This window comes from Anopheles funestus, chromosome 3RL, assembly GCF_943734845.2.
Source record: "Anopheles funestus chromosome 3RL, idAnoFuneDA-416_04, whole genome shotgun sequence".
In the NCBI taxonomy this organism is placed as follows: Eukaryota; Metazoa; Arthropoda; class Insecta; order Diptera; family Culicidae; genus Anopheles; species Anopheles funestus.
Genome location: NC_064599.1, coordinates 24,320,842 through 24,344,490, shown reverse-complemented (window position 1 = coordinate 24,344,490; position 23,649 = coordinate 24,320,842). Strand labels below are relative to the sequence as shown.

At 42.6% G+C, this 23,649-nt stretch overlaps 3 protein-coding genes and 21 non-coding genes across 24 annotated transcripts in view; 2 read left to right on the top strand and 22 right to left on the bottom strand.

The window, feature by feature from the left end:
- Positions 1–23,649, top strand: part of LOC125772037 (bifunctional heparan sulfate N-deacetylase/N-sulfotransferase) — a 670,071-nt gene that overhangs the window by 450,989 nt on the left and 195,433 nt on the right. The gene's annotated exons all lie outside the window — the stretch shown is intronic.
- Positions 6,405–6,477, bottom strand: Trnav-aac (transfer RNA valine (anticodon AAC)). The gene has a single exon. It is a non-coding gene; the product is annotated as a tRNA-Val (tRNA).
- LOC125766911 (uncharacterized) lies at positions 6,512–12,431 on the top strand. Its single transcript, XM_049433008.1, has one exon. It carries the CDS (start codon positions 7,224–7,226, stop codon positions 12,429–12,431), a length of 5,208 nt encoding a protein of 1,735 aa, XP_049288965.1. The 5' UTR covers positions 6,512–7,223.
- Positions 13,288–13,360, bottom strand: Trnav-cac (transfer RNA valine (anticodon CAC)). The gene has a single exon. It is a non-coding gene; the product is annotated as a tRNA-Val (tRNA).
- Trnav-aac (transfer RNA valine (anticodon AAC)) lies at positions 14,005–14,077 on the bottom strand. The gene has a single exon. It is a non-coding gene; the product is annotated as a tRNA-Val (tRNA).
- Trnav-cac (transfer RNA valine (anticodon CAC)) lies at positions 14,244–14,316 on the bottom strand. The gene has a single exon. It is a non-coding gene; the product is annotated as a tRNA-Val (tRNA).
- On the bottom strand, positions 14,722–14,794 carry Trnav-cac (transfer RNA valine (anticodon CAC)). Its single transcript has one exon. It is a non-coding gene; the product is annotated as a tRNA-Val (tRNA).
- Positions 14,961–15,033, bottom strand: Trnav-aac (transfer RNA valine (anticodon AAC)). Its single transcript has one exon. It is a non-coding gene; the product is annotated as a tRNA-Val (tRNA).
- Trnav-cac (transfer RNA valine (anticodon CAC)) lies at positions 15,200–15,272 on the bottom strand. The gene has a single exon. It is a non-coding gene; the product is annotated as a tRNA-Val (tRNA).
- Trnav-cac (transfer RNA valine (anticodon CAC)) lies at positions 15,439–15,511 on the bottom strand. The gene has a single exon. It is a non-coding gene; the product is annotated as a tRNA-Val (tRNA).
- On the bottom strand, positions 15,678–15,750 carry Trnav-cac (transfer RNA valine (anticodon CAC)). The gene has a single exon. It is a non-coding gene; the product is annotated as a tRNA-Val (tRNA).
- Trnav-cac (transfer RNA valine (anticodon CAC)) lies at positions 15,917–15,989 on the bottom strand. The gene has a single exon. It is a non-coding gene; the product is annotated as a tRNA-Val (tRNA).
- Trnav-aac (transfer RNA valine (anticodon AAC)) lies at positions 16,174–16,246 on the bottom strand. The gene has a single exon. It is a non-coding gene; the product is annotated as a tRNA-Val (tRNA).
- Trnav-aac (transfer RNA valine (anticodon AAC)) lies at positions 16,413–16,485 on the bottom strand. Its single transcript has one exon. It is a non-coding gene; the product is annotated as a tRNA-Val (tRNA).
- Positions 16,652–16,724, bottom strand: Trnav-cac (transfer RNA valine (anticodon CAC)). The gene has a single exon. It is a non-coding gene; the product is annotated as a tRNA-Val (tRNA).
- Positions 16,891–16,963, bottom strand: Trnav-cac (transfer RNA valine (anticodon CAC)). Its single transcript has one exon. It is a non-coding gene; the product is annotated as a tRNA-Val (tRNA).
- Positions 17,130–17,202, bottom strand: Trnav-aac (transfer RNA valine (anticodon AAC)). The gene has a single exon. It is a non-coding gene; the product is annotated as a tRNA-Val (tRNA).
- Trnav-cac (transfer RNA valine (anticodon CAC)) lies at positions 17,369–17,441 on the bottom strand. Its single transcript has one exon. It is a non-coding gene; the product is annotated as a tRNA-Val (tRNA).
- Positions 17,608–17,680, bottom strand: Trnav-cac (transfer RNA valine (anticodon CAC)). The gene has a single exon. It is a non-coding gene; the product is annotated as a tRNA-Val (tRNA).
- On the bottom strand, positions 17,847–17,919 carry Trnav-aac (transfer RNA valine (anticodon AAC)). Its single transcript has one exon. It is a non-coding gene; the product is annotated as a tRNA-Val (tRNA).
- Positions 18,086–18,158, bottom strand: Trnav-cac (transfer RNA valine (anticodon CAC)). Its single transcript has one exon. It is a non-coding gene; the product is annotated as a tRNA-Val (tRNA).
- Positions 18,325–18,397, bottom strand: Trnav-aac (transfer RNA valine (anticodon AAC)). The gene has a single exon. It is a non-coding gene; the product is annotated as a tRNA-Val (tRNA).
- Positions 18,564–18,636, bottom strand: Trnav-cac (transfer RNA valine (anticodon CAC)). Its single transcript has one exon. It is a non-coding gene; the product is annotated as a tRNA-Val (tRNA).
- LOC125772067 (probable zinc transporter protein DDB_G0282067) lies at positions 18,637–20,440 on the bottom strand. Its single transcript, XM_049443421.1, has 2 exons — positions 20,255–20,440; positions 18,637–19,848 (listed from the first exon to the last, which is right to left on the bottom strand). Exons 1-2 carry the CDS (start codon positions 20,270–20,272, stop codon positions 19,249–19,251), a joined length of 618 nt encoding a protein of 205 aa, XP_049299378.1. The 5' UTR covers positions 20,273–20,440; the 3' UTR covers positions 18,637–19,248.

Sequence of the window (23,649 nt, the reverse complement as noted above, 5' to 3'; positions counted from 1 at the left end):
ACAAACTCACAGATATGTAAACGTAAATAAAATACCGTACCTAAATTATCAATTCTCCTCAACCCATAATCTCACCCATAACTTCTTCAACGGTTCGAACATGAACTCTAATTATTGCAAATGATCGAAAAATAATAACGCTCACACAGACCCACGTTTACTAAAGCCGGGTTTACCATCGTGACAGCAAAAGGTGCAGCATCAGTCCGAAACTTGAAAGATGTTGCAACCATTCGCTTGGCAGTAAAACCGCCACCCGGCTACAGGTAAATCGTGCGTCAGCACTATGTCCATACCATCCGTCCGGCATCACCATCAATCGAACGGGACCGTTTCGGCGTATTCAGCGTGTCTCCGAGATGATCTATAATTTTCGATTTTATGACAATTCGAACACCCGAATACTGCGTCGGTTCACAAGGACCAACTCCATTCTCTACCCACTACCCGGCTGGCGGCAGTAACTAAACACGCAAGCACAACAGTTTCGATCAACCGACAGAAACAGCTGATTACCCGTTAACCCGTTTGAAGGGGGATGTCAGAACACGCAGCCGTTGTATGGTGAGGACGTGAAAAGCCCATGATCCCGACTGTGTGTTTCGTTTCAATTTCAAAAACGGGAGAAAAAAAACAAAGTTCCATTCACAGACGGCCGGTACCAGCAAAGGTAGAAAGGGCCTGCAGGCGACCACCTCATTCACTCACACGTACAAACACACACACACACACACACACACACACACACACACACACGCATACACGGTTAAACGTAGGTCGTGGTGACAGTGTCACGCGGGCGGACATTGCATAATCCGTATCCGCGTGTCTCGGAGGGTCTGCTCGAACCGTGGAGTTTTGTCGAGTTTTCTTCACCACTGTGGACCACCCGTCAGACTCGCCTTCGTACATACTGGGGTTTGGAAAATGGGTCAGGTTACTCGTGCAGTCGGCCAGTGGACCACAGCGCGAACACGAGCCCGCGTGTATGTGGACCACAGTTCCTCGAACACTAGAGCACCCGATCACACGAGCTCTTGTACGGCCCTTCAGTGCAACCGTGTGGTGATTTTTAAGAGCTCGTCTTTTCATGCTCCTTAAGTTGCCTCGGTGCACACGGGGAAGTCGCAACAGCAGCAGCAAAACCAAAGGGGGGCCAACACATCTCACATGAAAACAAAAAAAAACCGAACCGATCGAGAAACCAGGCTAATGAATCGGTAAATGGAAATCGTTCGATCGTTCGGCAGCTGATTGAGGTGCGAATCAAGGGTTTCCGATCACTTCCCTTTTGTGCATGTGCACACGCGTACACGGCACCAAAAAAGCAACTCCGTTTCCGAACGAATACACACATAAATGGTATCGGCTAATGGCCATTATCGAAGACGCACCAGCAGAAACAAAACACGGTTTTTGCTAACTTCATCATTCTGATCATCACCAAGCAGCATCAATCGTCATCGTGCAGAGCGTTCGGCACAAACGCACCGCCCGCCAAGATTCCATTGCCCGTGGTTGGTCGCAGAAAAAAACCCGAACCGTACGACCAGTTGGCCTTCCCATTTTCGATCGGCGGTACGATCGTACCATCGCTGCCTTTAGTATGCAGCGACAGTTTAGATGTTTGTAATGAGGCTTTTTTCGTTCGCAATGTCGCGCACTTTTTTTTTGCAGCTCGCCTCCCTTTGGCTCAGACTTTTTTTCTTTCTTTCTTTCTCAAACACCTTCATTTGCGGGGAAGGGGGAGGAAGGGAGTTAAATATTACAGTGAAGAAAAGAAAAAACGCTTTACAGGTTTTGCTACAAAATTGCAATCTGTAAATGGACGAGCATAAACGGCTTACCGCGATGCGGCGATGATTGATACTTGCGATGAGGTACCTGAGTTAATCATGGTAGTGCTTGAGCATCATAAATCAACAGCAACACTCCCACAATGCTCCGGCTGATGCTGTTAAGAAATGGTTTTTTTTGTTGCTAAATAAAAGTAATCCTTTGAAGAATACATTAACGTCAGGCTTATTAATTATAAATGGCAGAAACTTCTTGTTTGCTTTTTAATAAAGTTATGAACAATGTTAAAAGGTTTACTACATTTCTTGCGCAAATCTCGTCAGGCATAATTATAATGGGATGTTAATAAAAAAGTGATCACTTCAACAGAAACTGTCTCTTCAGAATTATATAGTTGAATTTCCAATTAAATGGACCAATTAAAGAAACTGTTAGAAGAATTGTAAATTATCTAAATAATACCTATCAGAAAATCTAGGAATGTTCATAAAATATTCAAAAACAACTAAAATTCTAGTTCACAAAATGACTCAATTAGACTCAATGCATGGAGGGAAGACCCATATGACTTAACAAATAAGATTTGAGGATTACTAAATTGCTGGACATCAATTTGGATGATATGATTTGCAAATGTAAGATAAAAACCCTAATGTGTGAACTAATGTCACTTTAAACAGGTAAGAGTCGAGAAACTAAATTTAGAAAGTAGATAAGGACAATAAGCAGCATAAGATATTCAAGAGATCGTTGATATCCTGTGCTTCAGGGTCTCAGGAAGTCTCTCTCTCTCTCTTCTTGGCTTTAACGACCTTACAGGTCACGCCGGCCATTTCTGGCTTACTAGACTTATTTTTACCACGTAGCCGGATAGTCAGCCCTTGCTACGGGGGGACGGTCCGGATGGGATTTGAACCCGGTCCGGCCGTGTGGACTGGCGCCGTTTATAACATGCACCACCGGGCCGCCCCCAGGAAGTATACTGATCAAATCGAGGACACTTGATCCATCGTCTGCAATAACTGTATGTTGCAAATCTTTTTTTTTATTTATTCTCGAAAGAACGGAAAAACTATACATTTGTGTGGAATCGCGTTGCTTACAAAAAATAACAACGCTGATCTCTGGATTAATCACTTGGTTGGTGATTGCTAATGTTTTTTTTTCTCCATATCCTGCTCTAGTTTATAGAAGGTTATCTTTAGACGTCTAGAAATCAAATCCTGGATGTCAGTTCTCAGACATGAATTTATTGGTTAACTAGAGTCAATGTATTCTAAAAAAAAAATTATAGAGTCGCGATCCTTATACATTCAGCAGAATTCAAAATCCTTCAAAATCATCCATGCTTTGACGCTAAAGACCAAAGTCCTTAAGACTTCACTTTGATGGTAAAGTGATTTCTTGTACTAACCTATTTTTAATTGGAGAAGGTTTGAAGGATATGAGGTCTACTTTCCATACTTTTTTAATACTATGAAGTCGAATCTGATGACATAGATGAAAGATCACATTTTACTCGTGGTGTTGAAAAATGAAAAAATTGAAGAAATAAGGTTGAGAATATTCCAATATTTTTATCACTTCACAATATTCTCGGCATATTAGTATATCATTTATCAAAACTTAATACTAAACAGTTTTGTTTTAGACTAAACTTTCTCTTCCTGCTGTCTTTACGTATTATCCTAAACTGTATGTATCAAAATCTCTATTTATATTACATCTTTTTATTCACAACATTATATAATGTGGCGGATACGTATTCACGGATTTGTAAGCCATGAATTACCGTTCACATAACATTAATGCTATAAATAATACAAAATTATTTCTCTCAATCGAGAATTTCTAGCCAACCCCGATCAAATAAGGGTCCACTAACAGCGATCTCAGCGATCCACTCGTTCACAGACATGCCAATGCTCATAGCTAGCATTCCGCGTGGTGTCGGATGCAGTCGAGTCAGTCGGCAGCTCCCAGCGACCACCATCGAACCGGTCACCCAGACCACATTACATAACGAAACAAATCAACGGCGATCGGATTCTAAGTATGCTCCTTTGCTCATACCACGAAGGTGGGAAGGTTTTTGGTCCCGTTTGGAGAGAGACAAAAAAAACCCTCCGTGTCAGGGCGAAACCAAGCACGACTTGATTTTTCGCCTACCCCAATGGTGCCTAACGCTTGGCAACGTTGTTTCAGCGGTACGCGGTAACTTCGGTATAGCGATCTCGAGCAGGAGAGTGACAGCTTTTACTAATTATATTAATGCAAAGAAATCGCAATTGCGTGCAGCGCACTTTTCTTGCTGCTTCCAGCACGAGCAGTACCACCGTACCGGGTGTTGGAAGGAGGGATTTTTGCTTTTGCTCTAATTAAGTCATAATAAATCAGTTGCCGATGCGTGCCAACGCATTTTAAATGCACGCATGATTGTTGTATTTTTTTTACATGATATTTTATTCTTTACTATAACTGCAATCAAAACGAGTGTTGAATATAGAAAATGTATGTAAAAATTTGAAACCTCAGTACATAATTTTAAAACAAAAAAAAGGAGAATCTTTGTATGGTAATTGGTTGTCATTTATAATTAAAATGTTAAATTAGTTTTTTCAACATTTTTAATGTTATTTAAAGCTTTTTTTAATTACTCTATATCTATTTCCCTTCACAAATACCTACACGACCAAAAAAATATGCTGTTGCTTCTAATAGCCTACGTTTAAACCAATCATCCATCATGTAGCTACCAATTACGATCAATATTGGAGGTTGTCGTGTGCTACCTCATTCAAATATTGAAACCAAATCAAATTTGCAGCCAGAAGTAGGTCAATTAAAAAAGATCCATCGTCAAAGTATAAATAAACACTGCTAGTTTGATGCTTAAAATTTAGTATCATTCTCTTATCTCAACATAATGTTGTCTACCCAATAATTTATTTAAAGTCTTTTGATATTATTTTTAGAATATCGAATGATAAGAGAAAGGAATTGCTAAAAATAAATCATCTATTTATAGTGTTGCTAAGCGAATAAGATAGCTAAAAATAAACAACATAACCCACATTTGCATGATCATTCGCACCGTTAGACGCCTGTGTCGCTTCCCGTGACCGTTCTGAAACCGTGCACTTTAAAATTATAAATCAATTCACAACGTGCCAATTATTGTCGCTACCCTTCCTATGCGTTTTATTTGTTCGTCCCATTCTTTACAACGCGATATGTTCGAAACGTGTAAAATCGCGACTTATTTCACCAAACTGCCGGACCCGATGGATCGACCGTTCATTGCGAAATCATAATAACTAGCCAGTCAAACACTAATTACTACCTTATTCGTTGCCTGATCGGTGGCGGTAGCTCGATCAGTTTGATTTGCGAACCAATGTTGTTTTTTTTTGCTTAGCCCACGTGGCAGCTTAGAATCCGTCCTGCCGAATCGTTCCTCCCGGCTATGGGACGGTAAATTGTAACGTACCAAAAACGGGCGTCCAGCCGTATCTTGATCAACCGGTAGCGCGATCTCCATCACATCGTTTGTACCTCCTTCTTCTTCTCTTCTCTCCCTCCTCCGCTTTTACCCTTCTTAATGCTCTTGATAGAACTAAACGGATTATAATAAAAAAGAAAAGCGATCAGCGATGTACTTGTTATGTCTAACATGCACCTAAAGGTAACTACTTCCTTCGAAATATATGAATTGTCTGTGCGATAAAATATTCTGCACTGTTAGAAACCCATTGAATCTGTTTACTTAATCTGATCATTTAAATTAATTAACCACCCAATGAAGATAAGATAGCGATGGAAATAGCGATTAAAATGCTTGTTCAGTGAGGCAAACGTAAAAAAGGATCTATCTATAAAAATCGTTAATTAGCGCCTCGACCACAGGCGGTATTTGCCTAACCAGAAATGGTTATCCGATGTAACAGTGTCTAGCGTCTGCGATGCACTGAACCTTTTCCATTACAGAACGGTTGATTAGTGTACATGGCGTTTTGTCTTAAATGCACACATATTTGCTCAACTGTTTTCCTCAAAAGGAATGCAAATCACCGGTTTGGTGCACGTACCAGAAAGGGCGCAGAACATTACGAGGGTGCTATTTGGGGTTCGGGCATAACATTTATGTTGCAAATGTGTTGCTTTTGAGCAAAGGTGTTTATTATCAGGGTTAAATGTACAGCACCGGTTTTCGAAAATGGTCGTACCTGCTATTGCCTACATTTTGGCGCGAAACAAATAGTTGAGGAAGTGGTGAATTTGTTGTTAGGAATTAACCCTTACATTGACATTAAACAATAGTAATGTTTCGTTCTGCTTTTTGAAACGTTAAACAAAAAAAAAGATAAACATGTTCTTGAGGATATATGTAATGTTGACTTCTTCTTCTTCTTCTTGGCTTAACGACCTTACAAGGTCACGCCGGCCATTTCTGGCTTACTAGACTTATTTTTACAACGTAGCCGGATAGTCAGTCCTTGCTACGGGGGGACGGTCCGGATGGGATTTGAACCCGGTCCAGCCGTGTGGACTGGCGCCGTTTATCACATGCACCACCGAGCCGCCCTGTTGACTATATAAAGTATTATTGTTTCCGCCCGGGATCGAACCGGGGACCTTCTGCGTGTTAGGCAGATGTGATAACCGCTACACCACGGAAACTTCTATTGTTTCTGTTTAATTTAGAAGTATTAATTAGTTAAGCAGTTCCATGAAAACCCTTTAGATTTAATTTGCATGAACTTATTTGAACTCCCTCGATACTTGACAACACTAGAAGCTAATAGTATAGACATAACGGAATTTTGTACATGAACTGTGGTAATTGGTTAGGAATTTTTGACGATTGAATATACATTGTAAAAGCGTAAGCCAAACCGCGTACACCTTCTTTGCATACAAGCAAAAACCGAGATATCACAAGTTTCCTCCAATCACAACCGGTGTAATTTCTACATTTTGGTCCTTCGAACCGGATTGTGAAAGGAAGTATTACGTGCAGTGAAACTTGCAGCAGGACACTACGTGACCACAAATCTCGGGAAAAACGGCACTCCGTGACCGTTTATGTGACGCGTTTCTTTCAAGTGTAATTTTGGCTACGCAATCCGTGGTGTTAACCACTGTGTATCGTGTAATTGCTCCGCTATCACGAGCAATCGGAACATTTGTTAGTTGTGTGTCCATGTTAATCGTGTTGCCACCAAAAAACTTACCGTAAAGTGCTAGTGAAATTTGTTCGGACAGAGTGAAGAAAAACCGACGCCAAACTCGCCATTTCAAATTTGGCATCCATAATTGCAATAGCACCCATTGCTAAAATTGCGCCATTGGAAGGTCATTCTTGCGTACAAGCTTGTACACGATCTGATTAAGATTATCTTGCGCGCCAAATTTTTGAAAGGAAAATGGAGAAGAAACTCAAGTCGGTTCAAATTAAAAAACGCCAAGCTGTGGAACTGGTTAAGAACATTGAGAAGTTCACAAGTGAATATACCGAGGACCAAGTGAGTGAAATACCAGTATGCCTAGAACAGTTGGAGAAGTATTATGAAGATTTTCTCCAGGCAAACGCGAAAGTGTCGGAGTTAGATGAGGACGCGGCGGACACGTATGTAATGGAACGTTGTGATATGGACACGCGTTACCGACGCGTTAAGGGTTTCCTTCTACGAAGGCAACCATCTGGTGTGATAAGTGATTCGTTGTTGATCGCCAATTCAACGTTAAACAGTTCGGGACGATCGAGTGCGGTGAATTTGCGGTTGCCAAAAATCGAATTACCCACGTTCGACGGGGATTCGACAAAATGGCTAACGTTCCGGGACAGATTTGTGGCGATGATCGATTCTTCAGCGGACATTCCCAACATCATGAAGCTGCAATATCTGCTGTCATCGTTAAAGGGCGATGCTGGTCTGCTATTCGAGCATACCACCCTGACAGCAGATAACTATGACGTTACGTGGTCTGCCTTGCTGAAGCGATACGACAACCCGCGTACGCTTGCTCGCGAATATTATCGCAATATTCATCACCTGCCAACTGTGAGCCGAGAGAGTGTGGACGAGTTGGCACATCTGGTGGATGAGTTTACTCGACATGTCAACGGGCTGAGGAAACTCGACGAACCTGTGGATCACTGGGATACGCCGCTCTGCAACCTACTGCTGATGAAATTGGATCCTGTCACCATCCTAGCTTGGGAAAACCACTCGACAAGCCACCTGAAAGATAAGTACAAGGAACTAGTAGATTTCTTACACGATCGCATCCGAATACTTAAGTCTACGCGTGAGTTTTCGCATAATGTTGAGGGGAAGATGAAAATGGTGGCCGGTCACAAAAGATCATCCGAACAGAGGCCAAGGGTGGTAGGCAACACAGCAACAGCACAAAGGGCTTCACCGAATGTTCCAGCACCGCAGCCATCGTGCATTTTGGGTTGTGCGGATCCACACCACTTGCGCAATTGTCCAACATTTGCAAGCAAGGACGTACAACAGCGACGTGAAGTGGCCACAAGAGAACGATTGTGCTGGAATTGCCTTAATCGCAATCACCAAGTAAAGGATTGTCGTTCGTCATACAAGTGCACTACGTGCAAGGCACGACATCATTCACTGCTTCACGTGAATCCAGTAGTGACCATGGCTGCCCAATCGGAGGAAGAAATGGTGTTGCTGGAAACGGTACAACTCCAGCTGGTTGATGATTATGGCAACAGGTTTGATGCTCGGGCTCTTCTTGATTCGGGATCAATGTGCAATTTTGTTTCCGAAACCATGGCACATCGGTTGCTGACACCACGGTCACAAGTGGACATCGCTATCTCAGGTATAGGGCAATCGAAACAGCACGTGAAGGGTGCCATTACTGCAACCGTGCAATCAAGGGGCAATGATTTCTCTGCACCAATGGAATTTCTTGTGCTAAAGACTCCGTCAGCAGAAATTCCAACCGCGCCGATAAATATAGAATCTTGGAACATCCCGAACGTAGTGCTCGCAGACACTACTTTCCACGTTCCCGGAAAGGTAGATATAGTCATTGGTGGAGATACGTTTTGGGAACTGCATACTGGCAGGAAGCAGTCGTTGGGCACTGGCAAACCATGGCTAATAGAAACCCCGTTTGGATGGGCGGTTTCCGGGAATACTTCCAAGGGCACCGGGCCTAGCTTGAAACTATGCCATATGGCTGCCAACGAATGCGCCATAGAAGCTCTACTCCAACGGTTTTGGGAGACTGAGAGCATTTTAGAAGGTCCCGCAATGTCTGTAGAAGAGGATCTGTGCGAGAAGCACTATGTTGCTACGACCACTCGAAACGCACAGGGCCGTTATGTTGTATCGTTACCGCGAAGCAACAAGCCGGAAATAGTCCTGGGACTGTCAAGGGACATTGCGGATCGGCGGCTGCTAGGCGTAGAACGCCGACTCAAAGCTAATCCTGAAATGGAAAAGGAATATAAAAGGTTTATGGCCGAATATGAGCAGCTGGGCCACATGATAAAACTCACCGAAAATGTTGACGACAGTAAAGCACACTGTTACATCCCTCATCATGCCGTGATCAAGGAATCGAGCTCATCAACCAAAGTTCGTGTTGTTTTCGATGCATCCTGCAAAACAACCTCTGGCTACGCGTTGAATGACACCCTACTAATTGGGCCTACGGTTCAAGATGATTTGCTCACAATAATCCTCAGATTCAGAAAGCATGCTGTCGCACTGGTGGCAGACGTTGAAAAAATGTACAGGCAGATCCTGCATTGCGCGAAAGACCGTAAACTATTGCGCATCCGATATCGCGAACATGTGACCGACCCCATATCAACGTATGAGTTGCAGACGGTTACCTACGGTACGGCGTCTGCCCCTTTTTTGGCAACTCGTACGTTGCAACAGATCGCACATGATCACAAGAACGAGTATCCCAAGGCAGTCGACCCGGTGCTTCATGATTTTTACGTGGATGACTTGGTGACTGGGGCAACGGATGTAGCAGAAGCCATCGACATTCGAAACCAAGTATCTGCAATGTTAGAGTCGGCGGGATTCCCTTTAAAAAAGTGGGCGTCGAACATCCCAGAAGCGCTCGAGGGTGTGCCAAGCGAGGATTTGGCAGTTAAACCACTATTAGACTGGGAAGAAGATCAGGAGGTTTCCACATTGGGCCTGGTTTGGGAGCCATGCAATGATATGTTCCGTTTCCGTGTCGATCTGCCGCCCCCTGCAGAAGAGCTGACCCGAAGTCTCGTACTATCGTATACGGCCAGAATCTTTGATCCCATCGGTCTGTTAGGACCAACGGTGATACTGGCGAAGATGTTCCTTCAACGGTTATGGAGAGTAAAGCAAGATGGGAAACCGATAGATTGGAACCGAGCACTGCCAGAAGCGCTACAAGAGGAATGGAGGGAGTTCCATTCGACTTTATATTCGCTACGTAAACTACGAGTTCCTCGATTTGTAGCGCAACCCAACCACGAAATTCTGCAGTTGCATCTCTTCGCTGATGCGTCTCAAGGAGCGTATGGAGCATGCTGCTACGTGCGGGCAGAATCGTCAAGGGGCACGACGGTCAGATTGTTAGCTGCTAAGTCCAAGGTGGTATCGTTGGCAAACACACATTCCATTGCCAGATTGGAATTATGTGCAGCACGATTAGCGGTACAATTGTTCCAAAAGGTGATTCGTGCACTCAACATATCATCGACGGTAATCTGTTGGACAGATTCCATGACCGTTATGCACTGGCTCAGATCATCACCTCGTCGCTGGAAGCCGTTTGTTGCCAACAGAGTGGCACAAATACAAGAAGAAACGCGAATTTCGTGTTGGCGTCATGTTCCTGGCAGTGATAATCCGGCGGATGATCTATCGCGCGGGCTTAATCCTGAAGAGTTGTTGCAGTGTGGACGTTGGTGGCAAGGGCCATCTTGGTTGTCTTACGGACAGGAGGAGTGGCCTCAAGCACCAACAGGGATAAAGGAGCACGAGGCAGACACCGAGGAGCGGTTGGCGGTGTCAAAGGTTGTCGCCACCTCTACGACGGGCGACTTCAGCAATGCACTCTTCGCACGATACTCCGCTTACAGCAAGCTGCGAAGAGTCATGGGGTATTGCTTGCGGTTTTTCGGAAACCTACGCGCGAGCAAAGCATCTCCGGTCGAGCGCGTCAAACGAAAAGTAGACATGAAGACGCTACTGTGTTTCACTCCATCGCTTACAGCAGCGGAGTTGCAAGAAGCGGAACTAAGGTTGTGCCAGCTGGCACAACAGGACTCGTTTGGGGACGAATTGGATCACCTAAAACGAGGAAAGCAGGTGAATTCAAGGTCAAAGCTGAAGTGGTTGTCACCATACCTCGATCCAAAGGGTATGTTACGCGTTGGTGGCCGGCTTGGTAATGCCAACATACCAGAATCAACCAAGCATCCGATTGTCCTCGCAGCATCACATCGTTTGTCGACTCTACTGGCAGAGAACATCCATCTGCAGAAGATGCATGCCGGACCACAATTGATGCTGGCAACGCTCCGGCAGAAATTTTGGTTGATTGGTGGTCGAAATTTGGTGAAAAGCGTGTATCATCGATGCCACACATGCTTTAGAAACAAGCCGACGTTGGTGAAGCAGGCGGTAGCAGATTTGCCTGCATCAAGAGTGGTACCAACCCAGCCGTTTGCAGTAAGCGGTGTCGACTATTGTGGACCCTTTTTACTAAAGTCGACCGTCCGCAATAGAAGTCCGACGAAAGCGTACATCGCGATTTTCGTATGTTTCGCAACAAGGGCAGTTCATATCGAACTGGTGAGTGACCTCACATCGACTGCGTTTTTAGCGGCACTACGACGCTTTGTCGCCAGGCGTGGGAGGGTAACTGAGTTGCACTCGGATAATGCAACAACGTTCAAGGGCGCTGCACATGAGTTGCATCGCATATACAGGATGCTGAAAGTCGATGAGGGTGATAGGAGAAGTATTTTTGATTGGTGCGCCGAAAGCGAAATCAGGTGGAAATTTATCCCTCCACGCGCACCTCATTTTGGAGGCCTTTGGGAAGCAGCGGTCAAGTCAGCGAAAGGTCACCTACTTAAGACGATAGGAGTTAGTAGCGTAACCCAGGAAAACATGCTTACCCTTCTGGCTCAAATTGAGCAATGCCTTAATTCACGGCCGTTAGTACCCATGTCCGATGATCCGACCGATTTGGAGGCACTAACTCCGGGTCATTTTTTGATAGGTCGTAGTATGCAGGCAGTCCCAGAGGTCAATGTAAGTAAGGTTTCGTCAAATCGTTTAAGCAATTACCAGATAGTGCAAAAGCACATGCAGGAAATTTGGGCCCGCTGGTACCCTGAGTACCTGCAGCAATTACAAGCCAGGGCAAAACATGCGAACAATGAACCTGTAAAGCTAGAGATCAACCAATTAGTGGTTGTAAAAGAAGATAACGTCCCACCTGCAGTTTGGCCGAAGGCACGAATAACCGCTTTACATCCGGGTAAAGATGGGGTAGTAAGAGTAATCCCTTTACGAGGAAAACTCGGCAAGGAATTCGTTAGAGCAGCTAATAGAGTCGCGTTATTACCTAACCCCAACGATTAGAAAGATCTACGATCGCACGTGGGATAAGTATAAACAAACCAGTTGACAGTTGGTACATCAAATTGCGGTGGTCAAACAAAATTAGGTTAGATAGTTTCATGCACTTAGAAAAGAATTCTCTTTTGGTGGCCGGAATGTTTAATTTAGAAGTATTAATTAGTTAAGCAGTTCCATGAAAACCCTTTAGATTTAATTTGCATGAACTTATTTGAACTCCCTCGATACTTGACAACACTAGAAGCTAATAGTATAGACATAACGGAATTTTGTACATGAACTGTGGTAATTGGTTAGGAATTTTTGACGATTGAAGGGCCGATTACATTATGTACTTTTGCTTGGTTTTTACCATGGTAGAATGTGTCAAAATAACTTCAAACTGCACTATTTGACAGAAAACACCATGGCTCATGTGTAATCGCAATCTTGGAACAAAGTTGGTTTTTTCTATGCTACCACACGGTGACAGAATCTACACAGGACAAACCGAATGTTTTTTACCATGCCTTGGTAGAATCTGTCAAATCGATTTTGACACATTCTACCATGGTAAAAACCAAGCAAAAGTACATAATGTAATCGGCCCTTGAATATACATTGTAAAAGCGTAAGCCAAACCGCGTACACCTTCTTTGCATACAAGCAAAAACCGAGATATCACAAGTTTCCTCCAATCACAACCGGTGTAATTTCTACAGTTTCTTTGTCGTTATAGCAAAATTTATGTGTTGTAAGTGCCTTAGAGTTAATATGAAATATCTCGACAAAAGAAGAAATTCACCACTGAAATACTACTCCAAGTGATCGACAATAGACGGATCATTGAAGAGATCATATTGATCATGTCAGTCGATATTGTTTCCGCCCGGGATCGAACCGGGGCCCTTCTGCGTGTGAAGCAGACGTGATAACCGCTACACTACGGAAACTTCTATTGTTTCTTTCTCATTATAGACAAACTTAATTTTTGTGTGTACCTTGGGGGCAATATGCAATATCTCAACAAAAGAAGAAATTCACCACTGACATATTACTTTAAGTCATCGACAATAGACGGATCATTGAAGAGATCATGTTGATCACGTCAGGCGATGTTGTTTCCGCTCGGGATCGAACCGGGGACCTTCTGCGTGTTAGGCAGATGTTATAACCGCTACACCACGGAAACTTCTATTGTTTATTTGTCGTTATAGCAAAATTTATGTGTTGTAAGTGCCTTAGAGTTAATATGAAATATCTCGACAAAAGAAGAAATTCACCACTGAAATACTACTCTAAGTGATCGACAATAGACGGATCATTGAAGAGATCATGTTGATCATGTCAAGCGATGTTGTTTCCGCCCGGGATTGAACCGGGGACCTTCTGCGTGTGAAGCAGACGTGATAACCGCTACATCACGGAAATTTCTATTGCTTCTTTGTCGTTATAGCAAAATTTAGGTTTTACTAGTACCTTAGGGTCAATATGAAATATCTCGACAAAAGAAGAAATTCACCACTGAAATACTACTCTAAGTGATCGACAATAGACGGATCATTGAAGAGATCATATTGATCATGTCAGTCGATGTTGTTTCCGCCCGGGATCGAACCGGGGACCTTCTGCGTGTTAGGCAGATGTGATAACCGCTACACCACGGAAACTTCTATTGTTTCTTTCTCATTATAGACAAACTTAATTTTTGTGTGTACCTTGGGGGCAATATGCAATATCTCAACAAAAGAAGAAATTCACCACTGACATATTACTTTAAGTCATCGACAATAGATGGATCATTGAAGAGATCATGTTGATCATGTCAAGCGATGTTGTTTCCGCCCGGGATCGAACCGGGGCCCTTCTGCGTGTGAAGCAGACGTGATAACCGCTACACTACGGAAACTTCTATTGTTTCTTTCTCATTATAGACAAACTTAATTTTTGTGTGTACCTTGGGGGCAATATGCAATATCTCAACAAAAGAAGAAATTCACCACTGACATATTACTTTAAGTCATCGACAATAGACGGATCATTGAAGAGATCATGTTGATCATGTCAGGCGATGTTGTTTCCGCTCGGGATCGAACCGGGGACCTTCTGCGTGTTAGGCAGATGTTATAACCGCTACACCACGGAAACTTCTATTGTTTCTTTGTCGTTATAGCAAAATTTATGTGTTGTAAGTGCCTTAGAGTTAATATGAAATATCTCGACAAAAGGTGAAATTCACCACTGAAATACTACTCTAAGTGATCGACAATAGACGGATCATTGAAGAGATCATGTTGATCATGTCAAGCGATGTTGTTTCCGCCCGGGATCGAACCGGGCACCTTCTGCGTGTGAAGCAGACGTGATAACCGCTACACCACGGAAACTTCTATTGCTTCTTTGTCATTATAACAAAATTTAGGTTTTGCTAGCACCCTAGAGTCAATATGAAATATCTCAACAAAAGAATAAATTCACCACTGACATGTTACTTTAAGTGATCGACAATAGACGGATCATTGAAGAGATCATGTTGATCATGTCAGGCGATGTTGTTTCCGCTCGGGATCGAACCGGGGACCTTCTGCGTGTTAGGCAGATGTGATAACCGCTACACCACGGAAACTTCTATTGTTTCTTTCTTATTATAGACAAACTTAATTTTTGTGTGTACCTTGGGGGCAATATGCAATATCTCAACAAAAGAAGAAATTCACCACTGACATATTACTTTAAGTCATCGACAATAGACGGATCATTGAAGAGATCATGTTGATCATGTCAGGCGATGTTGTTTCCGCTCGGGATCGAACCGGGGACCTTCTGCGTGTGAGGCAGACGTGATAACCGCTACACCACGGAAACTTCTATTGCTTCTTTGTCGTTATAGCAAAATTTAGGTTTTGTTAGTACTATAGGGTCAATATGAAATATCTCGACAAAAGAAGAAATTCACCACTGAAATACTACTCTAAGTGATCGACAATAGACGGATCATTGAAGAGATCATGTTGATCATGTCAAGCGATGTTGTTTCCGCCCGGGATCGAACCGGGGACCTTCTGCGTGTGAAGCAGACGTGATAACCGCTACACCACGGAAACTTCTATTGTTTATTTGTCGTTATAGCAAAATTTATGTGTTGTAAGTGCCTTAGTGTTAATATGAAATATCTCGACAAAAGAAGAAATTCACCACTGAAATACTACTCTAAGTGATCGACAATAGACGGATCATTGAAGAGATCATGTTGATCATGTCAAGCGATGTTGTTTCCGCCCGGGATCGAACCGGGGACCTTCTGCGTGTGAAGCAGACGTGATAACCGCTACACCACGGAAACTTCTATTGCTTCTTTGTCATTATAACAAAATTTAGGTTTTGCTAGCACCTTAGAGTCAATATGAAATATCTCAACAAAAGAAGAAATTCACCACTGAAATACTACTTTAAGTCATCGAAAATAGACGGATCATTGAAGAGATCATATTGATCATGTCAGTCGATGTTGTTTCCGCCCGGGATCGAACCGGGGACCTTCTGCGTGTGAAGCAGATGTGATAACCGCTACACCACGGAAACTATTCTATTGTTTCTTTGTCGTTATAGCATAAGATATGTGTTGTAAGTGCCTTAGAGTCAATATGAAATATTGACAATTTGAAATGCAACAAAAGAGGAAATTCACCACTGATATGAGTAACATGTCAGTGATCGACAATAGACGGATCATTGAAGAGGATGTGTTGATCATGTCAAGCGATGTTGTTTCCGCCCGGGATCGAACCGGGGACCTTCTGCGTGTTAGGCAGATGTGATAAAAGCTACACCACGGAAACTTCTATTGCTTCTTTGTCATTATAACAAAATTTAGGTTTTGCTAGCACCTTAGAGTCAATATGAAATATCTCGACAAAAGGAGAAATTCACCACTGAAATACTACTCTAAGTGATCGACAATAGACGGATCATTGAAGAGATCATGTTGATCATGTCAGGCGATGTTGTTTCCGCCCGGGATCGAACCGGGGACCTTCTGCGTGTTAGGCAGATGTGATAACCGCTACACCACGGAAACTTCTATTGTTTCTTTCTCATTATAGACAAACTTAATTTTTGTGTGTACCTTAGGGGCAATATGCAATATCTCAACAAAAGAATAAATTCACCACTGACATATTACTTTAAGTCATCGACAATAGACGGATCATTGAAGAGATCATGTTGATCATGTCAAGCGATGTTGTTTCCGCCCGGGATCGAACCGGGGACCTTCTGCGTGTGAAGCAGACGTGATAACCGCTACACCACGGAAACTTCTATTGTTTCTTTGTCGTTATAGCAAAATTTATGTGTTGTAAGTGCCTTAGAGTTAATATGAAATATCTCAACAAAAGAAGAAATTCATCCCTGAAATACTACTCTAAGTGATCGACAATAGACGGATCATTGAAGAGATCATATTGATCATGTCAGTCGATGTTGTTTCCGCCCGGGATCGAACCGGGGACCTTCTGCGTGTGAAGCAGATGTGATAACCGCTACACCACGGAAACTTCTATTGTTTCTTTGTCGTTATAGCAAATTTTTTGTATTGTTAGTACCTTAGAGTCAATATGAAATATCTCGACAAAAGAAGAAATTCACCACTGAAATACTACTCTAAGTGATCGACAATAGACGGATCATTGAAGAGATCATGTTGATCATGTCAGGCGATGTTGTTTCCGCCCGGGATCGAACCGGGGACCTTCTGCGTGTTAGGCAGATGTGATAACCGCTACACCACGGAAACTTCTATTGTTTCTTTCTCATTATAGACAAACTTAATTTTTGTGTGTACCTTAGGGGCAATATGCAATATCTCAACAAAAGAATAAATTCACCACTGACATATTACTTTAAGTCATCGACAATAGACGGATCATTGAAGAGATCATGTTGATCATGTCAAGCGATGTTGTTTCCGCCCGGGATCGAACCGGGGACCTTCTGCGTGTGAAGCAGACGTGATAACCGCTACACCACGGAAACTTCTATTGTTTCTTTGTCGTTATAGCAAAATTTATGTGTTGTAAGTGCCTTAGAGTTAATATGAAATATCTCAACAAAAGAAGAAATTCATCCCTGAAATACTACTCTAAGTGATCGACAATAGACGGATCATTGAAGAGATCATATTGATCATGTCAGTCGATGTTGTTTCCGCCCGGGATCGAACCGGGGACCTTCTGCGTGTGAAGCAGATGTGATAACCGCTACACCACGGAAACTTCTATTGTTTCTTTGTCGTTATAGCAAATTTTTTGTATTGTTAGTACCTTAGAGTCAATATGAAATATCTCGACAAAAGAAGAAATTCACCACTGAAATACTACTCTAAGTGATCGACAATAGACGGATCATTGAAGAGATCATGTTGATCATGTCAGGCGATGTTGTTTCCGCCCGGGATCGAACCGGGGACCTTCTGCGTGTTAGGCAGATGTGATAACCGCTACACCACGGAAACTTCTATTGTTTCTTTCTCATTATAGACAAACTTAATTTTTGTGTGTACCTTAGGGGCAATATGCAATATCTCAACAAAAGAATAAATTCACCACTGACATATTACTTTAAGTCATCGACAATAGACGGATCATTGAAGAGATCATGTTGATCATGTCAAGCGATGTTGTTTCCGCCCGGGATCGAACCGGGGACCTTCTGCGTGTGAAGCAGACGTGATAACCGCTACACCACGGAAACTTCTATTGTTTCTTTGTCGTTAAAGCAAAATTTATGTTTTGTTAGCACCCTAGAGTCAATAAGAAAAATCTCAACAAAAGAAGAAATTCACCACTGACATATTAATCTAAGTGATCGACAATAGACGGATCATTGAAGAGATCATGTTGATCATGTCAGGCGATGTTGTTTCCGCCCGGGATCGAACCGGGGACCTTCTGCGTGTTAGGCAGATGTGATAACCGCTACACCACGGAAACTTCTATTGTTTCTTTCTCATTATAGACAAACTTAATTTTTGTGTGTACCTTAGGGGCAATATGCAATATCTCAACAAAAGAATAAATTCACCACTGACATATTACTTTAAGTCATCGACAATAGACGGATCATTGAAGAGATTATGTTGATCATGTCAGGCGATGTTGTTTCCGCCCGGGATCGAACCGGGGACCTTCTGCGTGTGAAGCAGACGTGATAACCGCTACACCACGGAAACATGTAATGGTTGCCTAAACCATTTCGTCTGTTAGGTGTGGCTGAAGGAATTCGAAACTGTGATTATATAATTCAATTAGTTTTATTTCGTTCTTCCAGCATGGAAGAGTCGTTCATTTCATTTGGTTTTACACGAGACTACTACACTAGTTAACATTCTCCGTAGGTTTAATGGGCGCCATAGAAAGTCTGCAGCAGTTCAATCTTTCTCAAGAGTCAGATTGAACCGGACGAGCTAGTAAAGAAATCAATATTAATTGTGAAATAGTTAAGCAGTGACTTTTAGCACCGAAAATAGTTGTGACTCGATTACACTGACCGTCATACACAAAAACAATTACACAAAAATGTTTGACTAAATCGGTCTTTGCTTTGTCAGCGAGTCGACGAAATAGTCTTACAGAACATTCTTAAAGCTTAGGAACATGGTTCAACGCTTCGGTGAGCATCGGGCAAAGCAAGAAAGGGCAAATATGCTTCTCAGTTCTATTCCAGTTCCCGCAATCATCGGAAAGGTGTGGAGATTGGGGTACCACTTTTGCTGCGGGGTATCGTGGTAATGCTGAACGTTTCGTTCACAGTTGAACAGCCTGCCACCGATGCAAGATGGTTTCTAGTGGTAGTATTCTTCCTGCGCTCCCTCCTCACCACCCTCGGCACCGATACCGTAGGACGATTCACCACCGTAGGTCTGCTGTTCGGCGCCACCGTACGCCTTGGGCTCGTCCTGGTGCTGATGGTGGAACTGGTGCTGATGCTGGTGCAGCTGGGCACCGTGCGCGCTCTGGGCGGCGGCCTCATGTGCCAGCTTGGCCAGCTCCTCCTCGTGCAGCGGCTTTCCATCGATCAACACTTCAGCCTGGAATCCGCTGTGCTTGTTCGAGCTGTACTTGACCGTGCGCAGCTTGCCGTCGGGCTGATGCAGACTATACTCGCCGTGCAGCTCATCCTCGTGCCGGTGCTCCTTGCGGCTCTGGGAGACCTTGCTTTTCGGGTCCTCCACACCGTACTCGAACACATAGTCCGGCTTCGCGACATAGTCAATCTTGTGCCCGTGGCCGTGCTTGTCCTCGACGTGGATCTCGTGCGCCGGTCCACTAACCGGTCCACTGAACTTGGCGTACGAATATCCCACGCTATGGTGTCCGTGGTGCTCCTCCTCACCGCCATACTCACAGGCAGCGACTGACAGCAGCGCCAAGCAGGCAACGGTCTGCAAAGGAACCACAAGAAGGAGAAAAAAACCACACGAAGATAAGACACAGCGCTACAAAAGTAATTTGCATAACACCGTCACTCCAGATCGGCAATGGGTCAGGAGGACCCAGCATGACAGCGTGATATAAGCATCACATTCTTCATTTTGTGTCTTCATTCACATTCATCACTCCATGCACCATGCAACTCATTTGCTTCATTACGCTTCCTGATCTGTAGGTTGAAGTTTAATTTCAAACTTCAATCCATTGTACAGCACTTTCACTCTCAACCAAAGAACACACCGTCAAACACACACAGTACACATGGTTTGTACTCCTTTCTCCATTATCGCCACAGCGGTGGACAGCACTATTAACTCGATCATTAATCTCGCACACTGCACCGAGCAATCAACCCACCTTGAATAGAAAAGCCATCGTTATGATTTGGTTTTTCCTTTTTTTCCCACTTTCCTTGCACGAACTACGGCCGCGTCGATTTGGCTGACTATTGCTTCTTACTTCGATGGAAAGCACCGCTCGACTGTACCATTCCCGGTGGCGTACAACAATATTTATACCCTTAACAATAGAGGGAGCTGCAACAAAAAAAAAAAACATTCCTCTACCGTTTTGCTTTTTACTCCCTAAAAACACCCGAAACCATAACGTACCCACCAACGAACCAATACCTTCAAACAAACGATTTCGGTGCCGGTCGGTGGAAAGCAGACGACGAACCTTTCCCCGTTCACACCTGTACCACAATCTGGAGCCGACGTTAAAGGCGTGTAAAAATAGCAGCTACACCAACAAAAAATAAAGAAATGTTATTTAAGAAAAGCCGCGAATTACACACGTGAAACATTCATGGATGGGGGGGGTGGGGTGAGACCAGAGATGCATGCAGAAAGGGCACAAGCATGACGGCGCGTTAAGTTTGATTATTTAATGTGGAAAAGCGTAGGGAAAATCGAATCGCGTACCGGCACCGAAAGGATGGTAACAAAAGACTTGTGGAATGAACGTCGCAAAAAAAAAAAAAAACGTCATGTAAAACTGCCGCCATCGTGCCAGGGGAAGTGATGTGACGTGAAAAACGAGCGTGTGAGGAGAAAAGAGATTACATTAAATAGAAAAAGAAGAAAAACAAAACGCACGAACTGCCCAAAATGTGATCATGATCGTGATCATGATTGAGCTTTTTATGGGGAAGCGCCGGAAGGGATGATTGTTTCGGGGATGAAACATTGGAAACTATTATCTGATTCGGTTGAATGTTGAAATCGATCGAGGGGTGATAATGATTTGCGTGATAAGGTAATTTGAGCTGGTAACAAATAAAAACGCAGATAATAAAAAGAAATGTGATATTTTTAAATAAATATAACTCAATCCAAATAAAAGCAAATAAATAATTAGTAAGGCGCTAAAGTAAAAATAAATTCACAAATAAATTGATTAATAGCAAAGAAAACAAACAAATTGTTTGAACAAATCAAACATGATAATAGAGTGGAAAACAAAATGCAATCAATTTTTTTTCTGTACAAAATTGACAATTTGATAAGCTAATATTATATAAAATAAATAAAAACAATATTTAAAAAAATAAAACAAATTGCACAATAATGTTAGAAAAAATCATAATAAACAAGCAAGGCGGGGAATCGTAAAAGCAATTGATACGAAGCAATATATAATAATAAGTTGTGGTAAAATCCGCAGAAGGCTCAAGATACTTTGGCTACATTTAACATTGCACGGTACACATAGCCGCCAAATTTATTTCATACATACCGAATTAACCACGTTTACCGACACTTGTACATGTACTGAGACATGGATTACACGCTATTTGCTGTAAGCGGTCAGTTTTTGTTGCTGCTTGCTTTCTTGGCCGCTGCACGATTAGCTCGTAAGCCGGGAAGCCTTACGCGCGTTACGCTAATGCATTTATGCGCAATGCGTTATACCGCGTGCATTATCTATCCTATTATGCGATCGCGATCCCAACAAACCTCTTGTACAGATGAAGATTGATTAGCGTTATTTATGAATGACCGCACATAGGAAAGATGTTTGGGTACACTAGCCGGTACGAATTCCCTAATCGACGCATCCGGAAGCCGTCGAAGCCCTAGACAATTGCTCCTAATTAGGAGAAGCATAAAGTTGGCTGAAAATTAATTATCACTCATCAACCGGGCCGATGTACTTTGGCGTTTGGGAAGGGAGGGGCGATGCCATTTTGCTTTTGATGGCGCCTTTAGCTACAGTTACACGAACCATCCCGTCCACTGATCGTATGTTTTTACTACAGCAAGGATGTTCCAACCGAATGCATTGTGCTTGTGTATGTTTAATGTGCTGCACGAGTAGTGCAATAGTGCTGGAATCGATCAAACATTGTTGCTCGTTAAAATAAATTGCCAATGCTGTTTGGGAAGTGGCATGCATATTTGTATATCAATCTAACTTCCCTCTAATGAGCCGATGCGAGGTAGTTCATAATGTTTGCTAGTTTATGTGCATATAATAAGGAAAGTAGTATATTTAAAACGCTTATTGCTGTGCTACAAATATTTAAAGGTTCAAAACTAGGAAATAAAATTTGATAATTCCATTATCAAACTAATGCAATACGTCGAGTTTGAGTGTATAGTAATAAAAATAAATATAAATCACCATAAAACAAAAGGAAGCTCAAAAAAAAAGAAAAAGAGGAACACATGAAGTTACAACATTAAAAAGACAAAAGTACCAAAGACAAAACGTTAAAAAATGGAAGAAAAATGTGTACATAGAAAAACTCAAGAAAAAATTAATTAAACCGACAAAGAAATGAAGCAAGCAAAAGTAACAATGCAAAACTAATATGTCGCTAGCGCCAACTATAAGCTCAATAATGATTTCCTCTAAAAAAAATACCGCTTCCCGACCATTCCCACCTGTCAATTTGTGAAACATGGTCCATTACACAGAATCAGTCAACGTGAACGTCTGGCTACGGTTTGGACTACCCAAAACCGATCGATCACGATCATAATCATCCACTCGGTCACCGCATTTCACTCCAGCCAGGTGGTAATGTAATGGTTGGTGCAAAATGGCTCGACATGGTGGCCATTTTTTTTTCTCCCACCCACGTGTACTGTAAGGAAAGCCTAGTACCCAGACGGGTACTAACATCGACGAGGCAATTTTTCCGTCTCCACCGCAATAATGAATTGTAGCGAATTGTTGTGTGATTGTGTAAAGCGGTTTTACATCGATTTCGCATTCGGCAATATATTTGTTCGTTCCAGGTGTGTACTGGCCAAATGGTATGGTTCGCACATTTTTTGGAGCGCATTGTGTGCCTGACTAGACACTGTTCTGAAGGCTTTTCCAGGTGGAAAAGGAGTTTGGTTTGGAATTTGCGAAATTTTTCACGTCAGGTAATTCATCAAGGTGAAGCAACAATGTGTTTGTGTACAATTAATTAATTTTCTTCCTACTTTTTTTCAGGTACTTTTCAATTTCACTTAGCAAATTGTTTGATCACCGAAATCGGGAGGCATCAAATTTAATTTGAAAGATCAGATATGGTGTAATTGGGAATGATTTGTTTTCTGAAGCGCTCTGTTTCTGCTATTCTTTATTTTCCTATTTTAATGATGATGATTTCGTTTTATCAGAGTTTAAGCGCTCATAAATTATAAAGTAAATAACTCTTTTTCGAAGAAGTCATCTTACAATTATGAAAGACGTGATGCGAATAAATAAAAAAACGGAAACTCCTGAATGTATGCAATATATACCTTAAAACTCCT